This window comes from Mizuhopecten yessoensis, unplaced genomic scaffold, assembly GCF_002113885.1.
Source record: "Mizuhopecten yessoensis strain PY_sf001 unplaced genomic scaffold, ASM211388v2 scaffold8931, whole genome shotgun sequence".
Classification (NCBI taxonomy): domain Eukaryota; kingdom Metazoa; phylum Mollusca; class Bivalvia; order Pectinida; family Pectinidae; genus Mizuhopecten; species Mizuhopecten yessoensis.
In genome coordinates this window covers 667,792-683,735 of record NW_018407794.1, presented here as the reverse complement: position 1 = coordinate 683,735, position 15,944 = coordinate 667,792, and the positions used below count along the sequence as shown (strand labels likewise).

The 15,944-nt window shown below is 33.7% G+C and overlaps 1 protein-coding gene across 1 annotated transcript in view; it reads left to right on the top strand.

Annotated features, from left to right (window-relative positions):
• The window catches only part of LOC110456855 (microspherule protein 1-like), a 43,408-nt gene extending 32,128 nt beyond the window's left edge, over positions 1 to 11,280 (top strand). The window contains exons 5-12 of the mRNA XM_021507874.1: positions 4,426 to 4,535; positions 5,096 to 5,204; positions 5,624 to 5,762; positions 5,916 to 6,020; positions 7,229 to 7,321; positions 7,973 to 8,055; positions 9,206 to 9,421; positions 9,978 to 11,280. Coding sequence (XP_021363549.1) covers positions 4,426 to 4,535; positions 5,096 to 5,204; positions 5,624 to 5,762; positions 5,916 to 6,020; positions 7,229 to 7,321; positions 7,973 to 8,055; positions 9,206 to 9,421; positions 9,978 to 10,064 — 942 coding nt within the window. The 3' untranslated portion in view covers positions 10,065 to 11,280. The remainder of the gene's footprint in view (positions 1 to 4,425; positions 4,536 to 5,095; positions 5,205 to 5,623; positions 5,763 to 5,915; positions 6,021 to 7,228; positions 7,322 to 7,972; positions 8,056 to 9,205; positions 9,422 to 9,977) is intronic.
• Positions 11,281 to 15,944: the final 4,664 nt, after the last annotated feature.

Sequence of the window (15,944 nt, the reverse complement as noted above, 5' to 3'; positions counted from 1 at the left end):
TTACTTAAAGTGTTCAACCAAATCAGTGCATTTAGTCAAAAGATTTTTAATGTGTTAATTGCTTTTGGTATGTCTGTTCATTACCAGTTACATGTTTGTTATTGTCAAGTTGTGACATCTTACCACACATTTTGCCAAAGTTACTTCCACAAAGTTCACAAATCATGTTTATATATATAGTAAAAGCTGAGCTTTTCCACAACTAAACCTTGGGTTTTTTTGTGGTTTTTTTAAGCTAACTTATATCTTTACAAAAGGAAAAAAGAACCTTATAATTTGAAATTTATAAAAAATAAATTTAAAAAAATAGTTAAAATTTTGTTACAGCTGATATGGTTTTTAAAATGATATCTTAAAGGTAGAGAGTCGTCGGTTCTATCTTCAATAAAGAAGAGTTCCAATTTGTTCAACATTTTTTGGCTTGATGTTGCCTGTTCGTTTCTCATAGCAAAGAGTTATATATAAAAGATATATATTTATTGATTTCCACAATAATATCTTTAATCCACCACCACAGGGATTAGATCCTAGCCCGTCCCGTCCTGTTGCATCCCATCAAACATCATACACTGAAACCTAATTTCAACTACTTTCACCACAGGACCATTTTCACAGGCTGGTTACTTAGCATTGATACTCCAGTGAAATGTTAATATTAAACATATATAAAAATACAGTGGTATTAATAAGACCGGTAATGTTAGATGTGAGTGATAGGATTTAATATCATTTTTTGGAAAACAAGGATAGTGGTAATTGGTATGGAGAGTTAAGTATATATAGGGAAACCTGTCTATTCTGACCTTGAGTATTCCGACAACCTGTCTAATGCAACAATCTACTGTAATTACATTTCTATTGAAAACTACCAATAGAAACCCTTTGTATTCTAACAACAATGTTTTGTTTTGAGGATTCTATCGGGACATTTATTAATATAAAAGGCTTATTTAGAGTTTGTAACAAGGTTTAAGGTTGAGATATATTCGATGTTGGTATTGAAGCTATTATATTTACAGTTGTTATGGTAGATTTTCTATGGTTGGAGTTATATTTTCTTTTGGTAAAAAAGATGTTTTATTTGCAATTGTTATGGAAGGATTTATAGTTGCAGACGGTATGAGAGAAGTTATATTTGAAGTTGGTATGAAAATTGTTATATTTGCAGTTGGTATGGGAGGAGTTATATTTGCTGATAGCATGATAAAGAGTTCAATTTGCAGTTGATACAAATGTGTTATATTTGCTGATAGTATGATATAGATTTATATTTACAGTTGATACAAATATGTTATATTTGCTGAAAGCATGATATAGAGTTGCAGTCGATACAAATGTGTTATATTTGCTGATAGTATGATATATATTTATATTTGCAGTTGATACAAATGTGTTATATTTGCTGATACTATGATAAAGAGTTATATTTGCATTTGATACAAATGTGTTATATTTGCTGATAAAGAGTTATATTTGAAGTTGTATGAAAGACGTTATATTTAGTTCATGTTGTATTTATATTATAGTAAACTATGGTATAGTATTGTTTTTATTTAGAATAGTTTATCAAGTTTGAGTACAGTAGTAGTATGGTGCAGTAGTATATATATATATAGCGTAGCATAGAATAGTCCAGTATGGTAGGGTTTGTACTTAAGAGTTGATACATGTAAAACAGTTGTATGGTCAGTATGTATTAATGCTCAATTCATCTTCATATGTTGTCAGAATTAATGGCACTCTTCACTCAGTTAGAAAACTCATTCTCTTACAAATGTATGATATTCTGTATTAAGAAATATCTTGATTATTTGTATTCATTAAGAAAAATATTCCTTTTTTTTTTAAATGTTTTGCTTAAAAGCATTATAGTGTCTAATGATACTGTTTACAAGTGAATAAAACTTGCTAAGAGAAAATATTGTTATTTATTTGTATCATTGCCAATCAGTGTTTACACCGGGTTAAAGGTACATGAAGGTACTATCATCCTGTACCAGGAAATGTTCGCCCTTCGCCTGTGTTCGCCAAGTGCTAGTTTTGCCTTTCACATTTAATTGCTATGTAAATAGTTTTGTTGACTGATGTTTGATGTAATGAGAAATTGGCCCTCATTTCAGAAGGGGAAAAAAGGCAAAAATTTAACTTCAGCGAAAATTTTCCGGTATACAATAATCTGGAAAAAAAATCAGGGGGAAAATGTCATCAAAGAAATAAAATTTGGACGAAGCCTTTCATTGTTCTGAGGCCTTTTCAAAACAGTGTTTTATATACAACCCGGGTGGTCAGTATAGATTGTTTACGGATTCATAAAGCACAACCAGTGAAATGTTCACTATACGTGACACCAAGGTGTACGTGGAAACCTTCCCAATTTTATATCCAATTACCTATCAAATAGACACTTCAAAGTCTGCATTGGTTCAACTTTTTCTGAAATGTCTAAACAGGANGGATTATGGTTCTATGGTATACGGGTCAGCGCGCAGTTCGTACCTTCAGATGCTAGATCCAATCCATAACCAAGGGCTACGTCTTGCCCTGGGAGCTTTTCGAACAACACCTGTAAAAAGCCTGTACGTGGAAGCAAATGAACCATCCCTTTATGACAGAAGAATAAAACTTTCATTACAATTTGCAACTCAATTAAAATCAAACCCTAAAAATCCTGCTTTCAACCAAGTATTCAACCCCAAATACCAAAACATATTTACGCAAAACCAAAAACTTCTGCCAACATTTGGTATCCGAATTTTGAATTTCCTGCAAGAACTCAACATAAAATTGACGGACATAGCTGAATTTAACATATCTGATGTTCCTCCGTGGACCATTCAAACCCCCGATTTTAACTTTACATTACATGAGCGAGGGAAATCAAGTGTTATGCCCGAAGAACACAAATCCTCCTTTCGGGAATGCATTTCGAATTACCCTTCTCATACACAACTTTACACCGATGGCTCCAAAGAAGGTGAGAAAGTGGCAGCAGCCTGCTGTACTGCCAATACTTGCACTTCAGTCCGACTACCAGACGGCGCCTCCATCTTTTCTGCTGAAGCATGCGCCATTGGTTTGGCCCTCGACCATATCGATGAACACCGCATTAAAAAGGCAATTATTTGTTCAGACTCTCTATCTGTCCTACAGAGTTTACAGTTACGAGATCCTAAAAACACAATCGTACAAAACCTTGCTCATCGAATATCTCGTATATTAAAAAAGTCTAAAATAACTTTACTATGGATTCCGAGCCATGTCGGAATAAAAGGCAACGAATTTGCTGACAGGGAAGCAAAAAATGCATTGAATCTCGAACAAACAAATATCAAACTACCATACACAGATTTTAAACCTACTATTCGTACAGCCATTCAAAATGAATGGCAGAAACGCTGGTCTCTGGAGACCAACAACAAACTTTTTAAGATACAACCGAAACTTAAAACATCTATTCCCAGTCGGAAAGATCGTAGAGAGGAAGTTGTCCTCGCTCGGCTCCGCACTGGGCACACATATCCTACTCATTCGTACCTTTTAAAACGAGAAGATATACCTTCATGCCACGCATGTGACACTCCATTTACAGTGGAGCATTTTTTAATAGAATGTTCCGATTTTAAACACATTCGTGATAACTACTTCCGAGTCCCGGATATGAAAACACTTTTCAGTTCCGTGGATTCGAAGGCATTATTTAACTATTTGAAAGACATCGGTCTATTTTATAGACTCTGATGTCTTTTAACCAACCTTATCATTTTTGACGTTATATATATATCGCATATTCCATATCATCTATTCGTTATCTCTTTTATTATTTTAACTCCCTTTTATTATTTTTATTATCTACACATACAATGCGAATACCTTTAAAATGAACCATTTTATCTGATTTTATCTTCGCTATTCACATGTTTGTTAAAAAAGTAAAATAAATAGATAAATTACCATGGCCCTAAATACCACAGCCGTCGATGGGCCGTTAAACATAAACAAACAAACAAACAAACAAAGTATAGATCACAGATGCTCTGTTTATTTAAAAACTGATTAACTTGTGATATGAAAATCAATGATTCCTTTTTATAGAAAAAAGATCATGTATAATCATTTCATGAGAAATTCTCCAGCAATTGGATAACAGGGAAGAAAATTAATTAAGCAGTTGGAAATGATGAAACTTGTGGCATTTAAGCATTAACTTAATTGTTTTTAATTATGCATGAACATTTTTGGCCAAAACCTTTTGAATCAACTGATTTAGAAGGAAAGTATCATATTCCATGTGATTCCCACTTTTTTCATTGCAAAAAAGGCAGATCTATATATATGTAGATCCTATAAATGGTTAAAATTTGATTCTACACGAATCCTTGGTTTTATTTGCCATCTGTAAGTTGTCTGCCTCTTGTTTATGAACAGACCAATGATCTCACAGCGGTACATCTAGGGGTCAAGTTTTCATGCCGATTCACGCTAAAGGAAATCCAGGAGAGATGGTATGCTCTACTCTACGACCCTGTCATATCAAAGTAAGTGTAGGAAAAGGTCACTAGACTGCTATAAAAATCATTGTCAAGGTCATATTTTAAAAAAAAATGGAAATAAATATCATTGAGCATATTTAATACGAAATAAAGTTATCTGATATGGGGAATTCAATCGAATATCCGTTTTGGTTTTTAAGTGAACACAAGTTCTTACTAAATGTGTGCTCAAAACAAATTAATGTACCACACTGGTAAGTACTTAATGTGCTTTTAAACAATCTGATGTGCGAGCTGAATAGAAGTGAGTAGGTAGATACCTAAAGCTTATGTTGAATATTGAATACAACTTATCATTTCAATATTTGAAGTTCTAGACAATTATATCTGCAGTCAGTCAAAATACCATTTATGTTAGCAAAGATAATTTGGATAGCTTTCTATAGAGTATAATGGTAAGATATAACTCCAGTGAGATACAGATTTATTTCTGATCTGAAGTTTTCATTCATGATTTTTTTTACTCGCAATTAAAAAGAAAATTATACAATAAAAAGCCTTCATATTAGGACAAACTTTTATATGGAAATGAAATTTGTTTTCAGACTCGCTATCCAGGCTATGAAACAACTCCATCCCGATATCATGAATAATGTCCAGGGTAAAGCTCTCTTCAGCAAGGAGGAGGAAACGTTACTGGGGACCATTGCATCTGTGAGTTAAAATTTGATGCAGTGTCAACAGCATATCTCATGATGACCGCTTGACTTTCTGTCTGTAGTGTCAGCTTGCTCTTCATTAAATCCACATTCCCTAGTTATTTCAACACCTGACCATTTCTATGATACAACAACTCAGTAGTTACCATTATTTGCGGAATTCCTGGTGAAAGTTGAAAATGTTGACATTTTTTCTTTGTTTTGATATTTAATTTGTAATAAAATATGTTTCTTTGTATAGTTCTGTAAATCACAGGATGAAAAGAAACCCAAACTTATTCCCATTCCTTCTGACTCCATATCAGTGAAGCTTTTTCATTTGAATTTATGTAATGGTTACTATGATGTACGATCAGCAATCACATATAAGGACACAATCCTATTTGAAGACATCCCTGTTGTTTTTGAAAACAGACAAGTCAGCCAACAACAGACACCTTCCAAGACCTCTTGGAGAAAGAATCTGACGTGTTTCACCCACTCCGCACAACCAAAGCTCTTCACAACCATTGGATACTAATGAAACAGTACCACTTACTCCCCGACCAATCAGGTACGGTTTTACAGAATGATCAACCAATCAGATACAGTTTTATTTTTTTATTCATTTTTTTTTTTCGTATCAAAATGTCTAGTAATAAATGTTACCTTTTAATTTGTTGTAAGTTATTGTTTGTTAATAATCAAGTATTAATATTGTTTTCAGTACAACCGATGCCTCGTGGGGACCATGTTCTGAATTTCTCAGATGCAGAGGATATGATGAATGATGACGATGTCCGGGACCCGAAGGACGAGACGCTAGAACAAGGTAATACAGTTTCTGTGTTTGTTTGTGTGTTCAAATTTAGTGCAGAAGGTTTAGAAAATTAAAAATCTATCCCCAGATATCTGTACATCTTTGTATGTAATTTTGACATTTATTTATCCCACAAGATAGTTACCGTAAGCAAGATATTAAATGGAAGGGCAAATTAAACTTTGGTGGAATATACAGTCAAATCTCTAAGTATTGCCACGATTTCATTGAGATATTTTGGCATGATAAAAGGGATTTGGCAATATAATAAGGGGAATGTATAAAGGAGTACTTTGGGATATGTTGGTGATAAGCGAAGTGGCATATGAAAGGCGGGGCATTATATCTAGATTTTTAAAAACGTTGCATGGTTAAAACATTTTGAAAATATTGCGATATTTATTGTAGTTATAGAATGGCATTTGTAAAATAAAGCACTGTACTTATAAGGGCTGTAGCGATTTATCGCGATATTTTGAATACGGTACAATACACAATATTATTTGGGGGGTTATGATACACCTACGATAATTCAGGGTTTGTCATTCCTGAATAAAGTCTACACATATCGGTCCAACATGAGGAGTGACGGCTCCAGCTTGGCATGCACATCAAAAGATTACTGTTACCTAGGGCTACAACGATATATAGTATTGTATAGTATCACGATACTTTCTTGTGTATTATATCAAATTGTATTGTTTGTCTGTATCGTGATACACTAACTCACTTAGATTATCAATGCATTTTTATAAAACTCCTAAAACAGTGTACTTATATTTCTTTAATCCTTCAGTAAAGATGTGGTCCACTGTGCAGTCATACCCAAAAGTACTAGATATTATACACAAATGTATATCAATACGAGTATTTACTATTGAAGTCTTTTACAACATCCTGCACTTAATCATAATGAAGTTGACCTTTTAAGCAGATATTTGTATTGTGATACGTATCATATCGTAAGCATTGTACTGCGATTCGTATCATATGGTGAGGAATGGGTATTGTTGCAGCCCTACTGTTACCATATGTGTTGTGATAGGTATCGTCCTGTTAACGTATTAATGCCTTAGTATTTACAACAATTAGTGCCAAAGCTGTGTTTCCTTCACACACTTTTGGTGTATTGGAATTATTCGGTTCTAATGAAATCGTAAGCTAACTGTTGCAGTCATAATTCTCCTTATAATGGGATAATATGCATTTCTTTCCAACAGAACTCAATGTGTCAGACAGGAGAAACAAGAAAGAAATTCGTCATTTAGAACAAGAACTACCCAAATGGCAGGTGCTTGTTGATAGCGTGACTGGTGAGTTGTAATTCAAAAAAAGAGGTCAGAGATCATAATACAGTCATACTCATTCACCCCTGAAGTTTCATAATGAAATATTCCAACCTTTGAATTGGAACAGTTCAAATGTGTCTTCAGGGGTTAACGAGTTAACAACAACTCTGTTACCATACAGGCAACAGTCATCCCCACCCTGGTGGGTAAAATATTGCATGATCATATTTGAAAACTCAATGAGTCTTTTTGGCAGCAAACCCCAAGTATGTTTGAAGCTCCTACTACTTGTTCTCAGTGTTGCCCTGAACACTTTCGCTGTCTAAAAAGGCAGATCAGCAGAAAACAAAATAGCACACAGGTCTGTTTTGTAATTGTATAGAGACCAACTCCTTGCAGGGGCAATCCTTAAAACAGGTACTCATATATCAACCAACAGTGTCAAGTGGAAATGTTCAAATTATTTTATGGAAATTTTAGTATAAGCAATGCTGCTGCAGTGTATAATGTGCAGTGTATAATGCCTAGTGTATTCTGTGTTGGTAATCATTTTCATACTAAAATAATTATAACAAAATCAATAAAAATCTCTTGTATAATATACAGTTTGACTATAGATATATTTCAAATATCACTGCTGGAATAACTTTACTTAAAGAATTATTCCTGTTCCAGGTATAAGTCCACCAGACTTTGATAACCAGACCTTGGCAGTACTCCGGGGTCGTCTGGTTCGTTACCTTATGAGATCAAGGGAGGTAAGTCTAAATGATCCTGACAATAGTTAAAACTTTAATCCATATTAAGTATGATAAATTTAAACAAGATGCCATTGTATTGATTTAGTTTCAATCATTGCCTAACCATTATCTGTTATCTTGTTATCTGGGGGGGGAGGGCGTCATTCCTTGAGGAATTTGGAATGATAATATCTCGGACAAGTTCCACTTTCAGGGTTGTCGGATCAAGGTCACCGTTACTAATTTTAGAAAATCCTTAAGGGATTTTTTAACACCAAAGGGCACCATTTTTATAAATCATTACAGTGTAATAGCTAGCGGGGGCCGGTAGGGGACATGTACTGCTTTAGCAATACTCCGTATGCTTGTTATTACCACCTATCCTCGTTCTTTGACTACTTAGCCATATCTACTGTTATTAACAGTTTACAGTGTAAGTCATTTCACCGTATGAATATACAGGGGCAGATGTTTGTGGTTCCTCAGCACAACAAATTGTGTTAAGTCAAATTAATATGGATTTGAAAGAATATTAGATTTAGAGAGGTTCAGGGAGTAGAGTCAACGCTGTTCATTTTACTTAGGTCCTTTATCCTTCAACTGTATACCTGGAAGTGTGCAGGGTGATTGAGCACTAGAGAGGAATGCTGTGATTGATACCTGAATATTAGATTGATTAACATTATAAAAAGCGTTCCACCAGGTGATAAAAACAACATTGAGATAACAGGTACACTTGTATTTAAGATATTTGGGTTTGTAATACAGATGTTAGTCAGTAATTAAGATGAAGTATGTGGGTGAACTTAGTTGCAGACTGAGACATAAGATATTTGGGTTTGTGATATAGATGTTAGACAGTATTTTAGATGAAGTATGTGGGTGAACTTAGTTGCAGACCGAGACTTAACATATTTGGGTTTGTGATATAGATGTTAGTCAGTATTTTAGATGAGGTATGTGGGTGAACTTAGTTGCAGGCCGAGACTTAAGATATTTGGGTTTGTGATATAGATGTTAGTCAGTATTTTAGATGAAGTATGTGGGTGAACTTAGTTGCAGGCCGAGACTTAAGATTGCACACATTTAGATGTGTTCATAATTCAGTCTCGGGTTTAATTTGGTTTTAAAAGAAAAAATCAAACTAAGTAATGGGTGTTATTTGTAGATAACTCTTGGACGAGCAACAAAAGACAATCAGATAGACGTCGACTTGTCGCTTGAAGGACCCGCCTGGAAAATCTCACGTCGCCAGGGTATCATCAAACTCCGAAATAATGGAGACTTTTTCATCGCCAACGAAGGCAAACGGCCGATCTACATTGATGGTCGCCCAGTTCTTATAGGAAACAAACAAAAACTCTGCAATAACTCTGTGGTAGAGGTAAGTGATTGTTTAAATCTAGAAATAGTTACTTTGAAACACTTAAATTTTGATACACTTCTCTTGGAATCGGATAATATTATACACTTTGTACCTGTCTTAAAGTTGTCTCCCTTTAGCTTATTTATCCCCAACCGGCTGCTTTAGGTTTGCACTCCAACCGAGGTGTATGTCTGGGGGCATGTCTTCTATACTATTTCACCTGGAATAACCAGATTTGGTATGAAATTATTATCTTGGCCATGGACTAGTAAATCTTTCAGTTAGAATATTTCCTCAAAGCCATGGATTAGTAAATCTTTCCAAGTAGACTGTTTACCTCTATGGGTGGTCTAGTAAACCATTTTTAAAAAAAAGACAAGAGAATACTGACGTGTCAAAAAAACTATAATTCACTCAAAATCGATAAAACTGGTGCAAAATATGACCAAAGGAAAGATCTACGTGAAGATTGTTAAAAAGTCATTATTTTCTAATTAGAATGTTTACATCAGTTTCAGTGTCATGCATTTCTACTGTCACAATATTTTGTCAGGACTTTATTCTCTCCTTCCAGATTTCTTGTCTGCGGTTTATTTTCCTCATCAACCAGGATCTGATCAATGTTATACGGACAGAGTCACAGAAACTGACCGGTGTTTGAGTTGGAATGCTACAGATTGAGTTAACAGTCAGTGTTTGAAAGCAAAACTATGGAATTCAACTCACAATTGTCACAGAAATGCAATGGATCAAGTCAACATTCAGTGTTTGAGATTAGAAAATATGAAATATTCATCAAAACTGACCGGTGCTTGTTAGAATAAACAGTCAGATAGTGTTGAATCAACAATCCGTGTTTAAGAGCGAAATATCGACTTACATTGAAAAACATGAAGAATTATCTGTGTTTGAAGGGTCTGTTAGAGCCATTCAGTCCTTAAACATTTTATTTTTTTCATGAAAGAAATAGGCTCAGTTCATTAAGACGTACCTTTTTGACAAGAGTGTTTCTACCTGGACCAATCGATGCTAAGGTCATACATGTACCCACTCCAAGGTCAGTGTTGTTGACCTGTCAACACTTCACGCCGACACAAACTGACCATTAGTGATGGCTTGTATATGGCTATTATCACAGAACCTGATTAGTGTTTGATTTCCCAGAACACAATTATCAAAGTTTGCAGCGGTGAAATGCAATGCTATGCAGTTTGAATGGATGTATAGGAGGACCATATTATTGAAATCATCAAGGTTAGCTTACAATAAATGGGACATTTTTACAAATTGAATCAAAATAAGCTTTTTATAGGGAAGAACATGTTTTATTTGTCATTGTGACATTGAATCATCATCCGAGTCGTCAGTTTCATTTTTGTTGTCATCATTTATTCATAATATGTTTTATTTTGTGTCGTTAGCATGGTCAGCTGTTTCATAACATCATCACTATCATTTCATCATTTATTTAGTTAACTTCTTTGCAACATTTGATAGTTATCAACTCTGCCATGAAGTCATTCAGTCATTGTCACAGCCCTCACCATCATAAACCCCTTTTTCATCATCACATTATCATTATTATTTTTCTGTGACATTATTTATGTCATTGTTTTTTGCATTATCATTTCATCAGTCTTCAATTTCATGTATCATGAAATTGATTCCTGAACACAAAAAGATACACATGTTAAGACTAAGGAGTACAAGTAATATGAATCGGAGAACGTGACTGATGACAGGTGTACGATTAGAGAGGGTGATAGAGCACTGTACAACTAGGGCTTGTTTATTGGTTGTTGTTGTTATTGAAGTATAAATGCATGACAAATGATATTAATGGAAATAAATGATGATGTAAAATATATGAAACGTGTCTGGTGTTTTAATAATAATAATAATAATAATAATTGGAGGTTCTTATAACCGCTTTATCACAACCTAGTTTGTAGGCCGTCTCAAAGCGGTTCACAAATTATCATCCGTGGTTGTAGGGCCTTTCCAACCAGCCAACATCTTTCTCAACTCCCTGGGGAGCATACAGCCGGTGCTGCCATTTTGGCGCTCACAACTAGCATTCAACAATCCTAGCTCTGCCCAACCACATACTCATTTACAGCTGAGTAGACTGGAACAAGCAGAGTGAAGTATCTTGCTCAAAGATACAACACAGTGCCGTGCTGTGACTCGAACCCGCAACCCTTCAGTCACGAGCCCGGCAGCCTACCACTAGACTACTGTGCCTTAATGATATATACCTAGAATACTGTAATAGTACAGAATTTAGCAGTAATCTTAATTTAGTGCTTTCAACATTGTGTCAAATTATGAATGTGCTTACTAAGAATTTTGGACTTTTCTCTCTGGCATATTTTTTTATGCCCCAATTCGTAAATGCCTTAATCTTTTATAATTCAACAATGCCCTGAAATCTGAGTGTGCTAAAATTAAGTATGTTTACAGTTCATACTTCTATTTCTTGTGGTATTCATTTCAGCGTAAATTCTGATCGCAAATTCTTGTACCACATAATCAATTTTATCTGCTCTACTTAATTGTAAATATTGAGTAAATCACTAAATTTATATCAAACACTGAATTTATACCATCAGGAATAAAAGGAAAAGGTCTGTTGGCAAAATTGTTTGTATGAAAAATTATTGACATACAATATCAACTATTTGGTATCTTGATTTTAATGCTGCAAAATGGGAAATTTTTATCCACATTTCTTTTTTATCCTTTCCCCCTGTTTGCTTCCTTCTCTAAATCTTTAGTGTTCCAATGGAAAACATAACATCAGTTTATAGTCTTTCTAATTTTTATTTCCTTACAAAAGATCCTGTTGTACCTATAATGTATGAAAGTTGCATATAAAATATTAAAAAATCTTGTTAATATGTATACCTAAACCCACGCAAGAGACAATACATCCGAAACTTCAGCAAAACCATCATACAGTCTTACAATCTCTCGATTTCCTTCTATGAAAAAAAAAATTCACTTAACTTTTTACTGGTTTGTTGATTTATTTCTTCTTGAGCATATGTCTTATAAAAAAGCACAATATTCAAATAATATCAGTTTAGTTGAAAAACTACTTCTACATATTAGACCCTCTCCTTCTCCCCGTATGTATCACTCTCTCTCCATCTATCTCTTTCTCTCAGTTTCTCTCTCATTTCATTTAAAAAGCATTATTCATTTGATATAAATAATCATCCGTTATTGCTAAAACATTACTCTAAAAGAATATTAAACAAATACACAGAGAATATTGTTATATTGATAAACATTAAATTTTTGCTCACGATTAGATTTGTCAACAACAAATCTTTGCTCTCAAGTTAAGGGCTGTATATAATTATAAAGTTGTAATACTGGAAAAAAGTAAGGTAACAATTTTGTTTTAAAATGCCAGAGGGCAAATATTTGGCCTCCTAATATATTGCTAATGCATCTATAACATAAATTTTGCCAAAACATTTATGACAAGGTTTTCCTATTTGCGTGACAATGTTATGTGTGTACACTCCTCTCCCATTGTCCAGTCCATTTAACCCTTTCATCCCTACTTAACTTTAGTAGACTCTACCATGTATTGATCTGGATGAGTCCATTATGGTCTACAGTGGTGAAAGGGTTGATGGACAATATTCTGTTTTTGAATTAGTCTAGAACACCTGACCACCTAGCTTAAAGATTATGGTTCACCAGTGTTCAGGCCAATTGAATGCCAAATTATGCTGCAAAAACAAGCTATTGTCAGAATTCTGTGCTTAACTTAATAAACTAAATGAAAAACCAGAGGTTATTTGTGCACACAACATATAATATCATGTAGTAACAGATTTAACACTATAAATAGATTGGTGATGTCATCATTATTGTGGTGTCACCATGGTTACGTTGATAACACTGACATCTACTGACAGATGACTGTATTATATATTGATGATGATCTTAAGTTTATTTTTTTTTCTTGATCAGGAAATTAAGTATTGAACTGTCTTCAATAGCAACTGGAAGCAAAACGAATGTCAAACTCATGGGGCCAGGACAAATAAACAAAGTGCTACATCATCCGTTGATTGGCAGCTACAGAAAACTTATCATATAACAGGATTCAATTTCTCAAAGCATCAGACTAACAGATTTTCCCTATTTTATAGTTCCAAATAAAGGAAAACATGGATTATTGAGTGTATGCTAATGGAATGTTAGAGATATAGATGCACAGTTCAATATGTGTTATTTTCTTTTGACAGAAAAAAAATATATTGTATTACCGGTACTTACATCAGTAAAAATTACAGACAAATGGACATATCATTTATATACAACACATATCCGTATTCAACAAAAACACCATATTTTAAAATAACGGCTATATGGCTATTATGGTATTACAAAAATAAAAGAAAAAAACACCCGTTCATGAAATGGCTAATATATTTCAAATTGCGTCACCATTTTATATAGATGAAGTAAAAACAACTCAAACGAACATTCTTATTTAAATATAAGAAAACATTAACTTCCTCAAAGAATAATTGATATCTGGAATAGTCTCGCACAAAATGTTATTCCATCTCGTAACATATTTGACTTTGAAAAAAAATTGGACAAATTCTGGAAAGATCTTGAGTTGAAATACGATCATACAGCGTCTTATGTGTAGGCATATTTTATGTTTACCAAATTGTATTTCAAATAATATTGATGTGGATAAAGAGGCAGCAATGCCTGTGTCCACTAATATCCTTTTAAATCCTAGTATAAAAAACACACAAAAACACTAATAATGTCTGGCAGTCAGGTTAGGATTATGAAAAACAACAAACTGGTATTAAAGTTTCTACAAACAAATCCTTATAGAATAAAAAAAAATATCTAATACTGCACAGAAATGGAGGAAATAAATAAAAAAGAATCAACAGCCAACACTTAGGGCCTGTTCATTTATACAGATAAACAGTTAAGTCTATTTTCAAATGTGATACTTCAGGGATAAAGCCTGATAAACCTGCTAATATTAATGCAGGCCCTGAAAGTCTTGGGCTGCATTTGTTAGTCGCGATCCAAAGGGTTGAACTAATTGGACCAGAGTTGTTCGTTTATGAAATTAGGTCGGACTCAGTAATCTGATGCTGCTTTAAGGCGAGCATTGACCAAACCTTGCAAGGCCTGCATAAACATTTGCAGGTCTGCCAGGATTTATACCCGAAAATGTTACATTTAAAAACAGACAAACCGGTTGAACTGGATAGGCAAAAGGAGCCGTGGCCAAAGTTCATCAGAGAGCAACATCATATTGCTGGTCTATCCCAATTACATATACAAAAGACTATTGTCCAACCATTGGAATGTGAAAACCAAACAAAAATCTTCTTGGCGAACGTACATTTCAAATTTTAACGTTAACTGATGATTACTACAAAGATAAAGAGAACAAACTTCAAAAGGACAAAGACAACTTGACTTTAATAAGAAAATGCAGGCTTTAAAGTGGCTCAGTTTTATAGCTTTTGAGTTTTAAAAATGTGTAAAGCTTTCTTAATGTTTAAATGAAGATTTTCATGTACTTGTAAATTCAATCAATATTTGTCCAAACAAAATTCTTTCAATCAAGCTAGAGGAATAAAACATTGCAATACATAACATTACGTTCAATTTACAATATACGAAACGTTCAATGTAAAAATTCAGTCAGTAACGCTCAATATCACAAGTTAAAACTTTGGACGGAAAAAGGTCTTTCAACAGCTTTCAAAATATTGTATATGTAAATGATACTGTAAACAATGTGTATAACTGGATAAAATATATATTGAATTTTTGTAAACTATTCACAGGAATAAAATTGAAGCAAAACAAACAATAATACACTGTGATAATGTAGAAACGGTAATGAACAATACAAGATTCAAAATTCAATATCACATTCAAAATATTTCTTCATAAAACAAATTAGATGTATCATGTTTACATTACATAACCCTGTAGTATAAAACAAATTAGATGTATCATGTTTACATTACATAACCCTGTATTAATAATTTGAAAATATCACAAAAATGTATAGTGTCTTTGAAATGTAGATTAACGATAGATAAACAAAACTTCAAACAGATAAAATTTAAATAATTTGAATAATATGATTTTGCAATATAGCGCACTTTCCTGACCAACTACCTAAAGGGAAAGCTTTCCTAAAATTCTACATAAATATGTAGCAAAAATTATACCATAATGGCATCTTCTAAATACCACTGTCCTACTGATAACACAAACTGTTGGTGGGGTAACTTTCCTTTCTGGTTTGAAGCCATTTAGATGATTTTGTGGTACAAACTTTCGTGGATATACTGACAGTAGACATGTGCATATTGTATTTACTTTTAGGGATTCTACCACGAATGTTTGTACACAGCGTAGATTTCATGTTATACAGTATATCATTCCTAAAAGTAGTATCAACTCTGTCACTGCCTGGCAAACAGATAGCACATGATCTCTGTTTTGTAAGTGCGGATAGCAC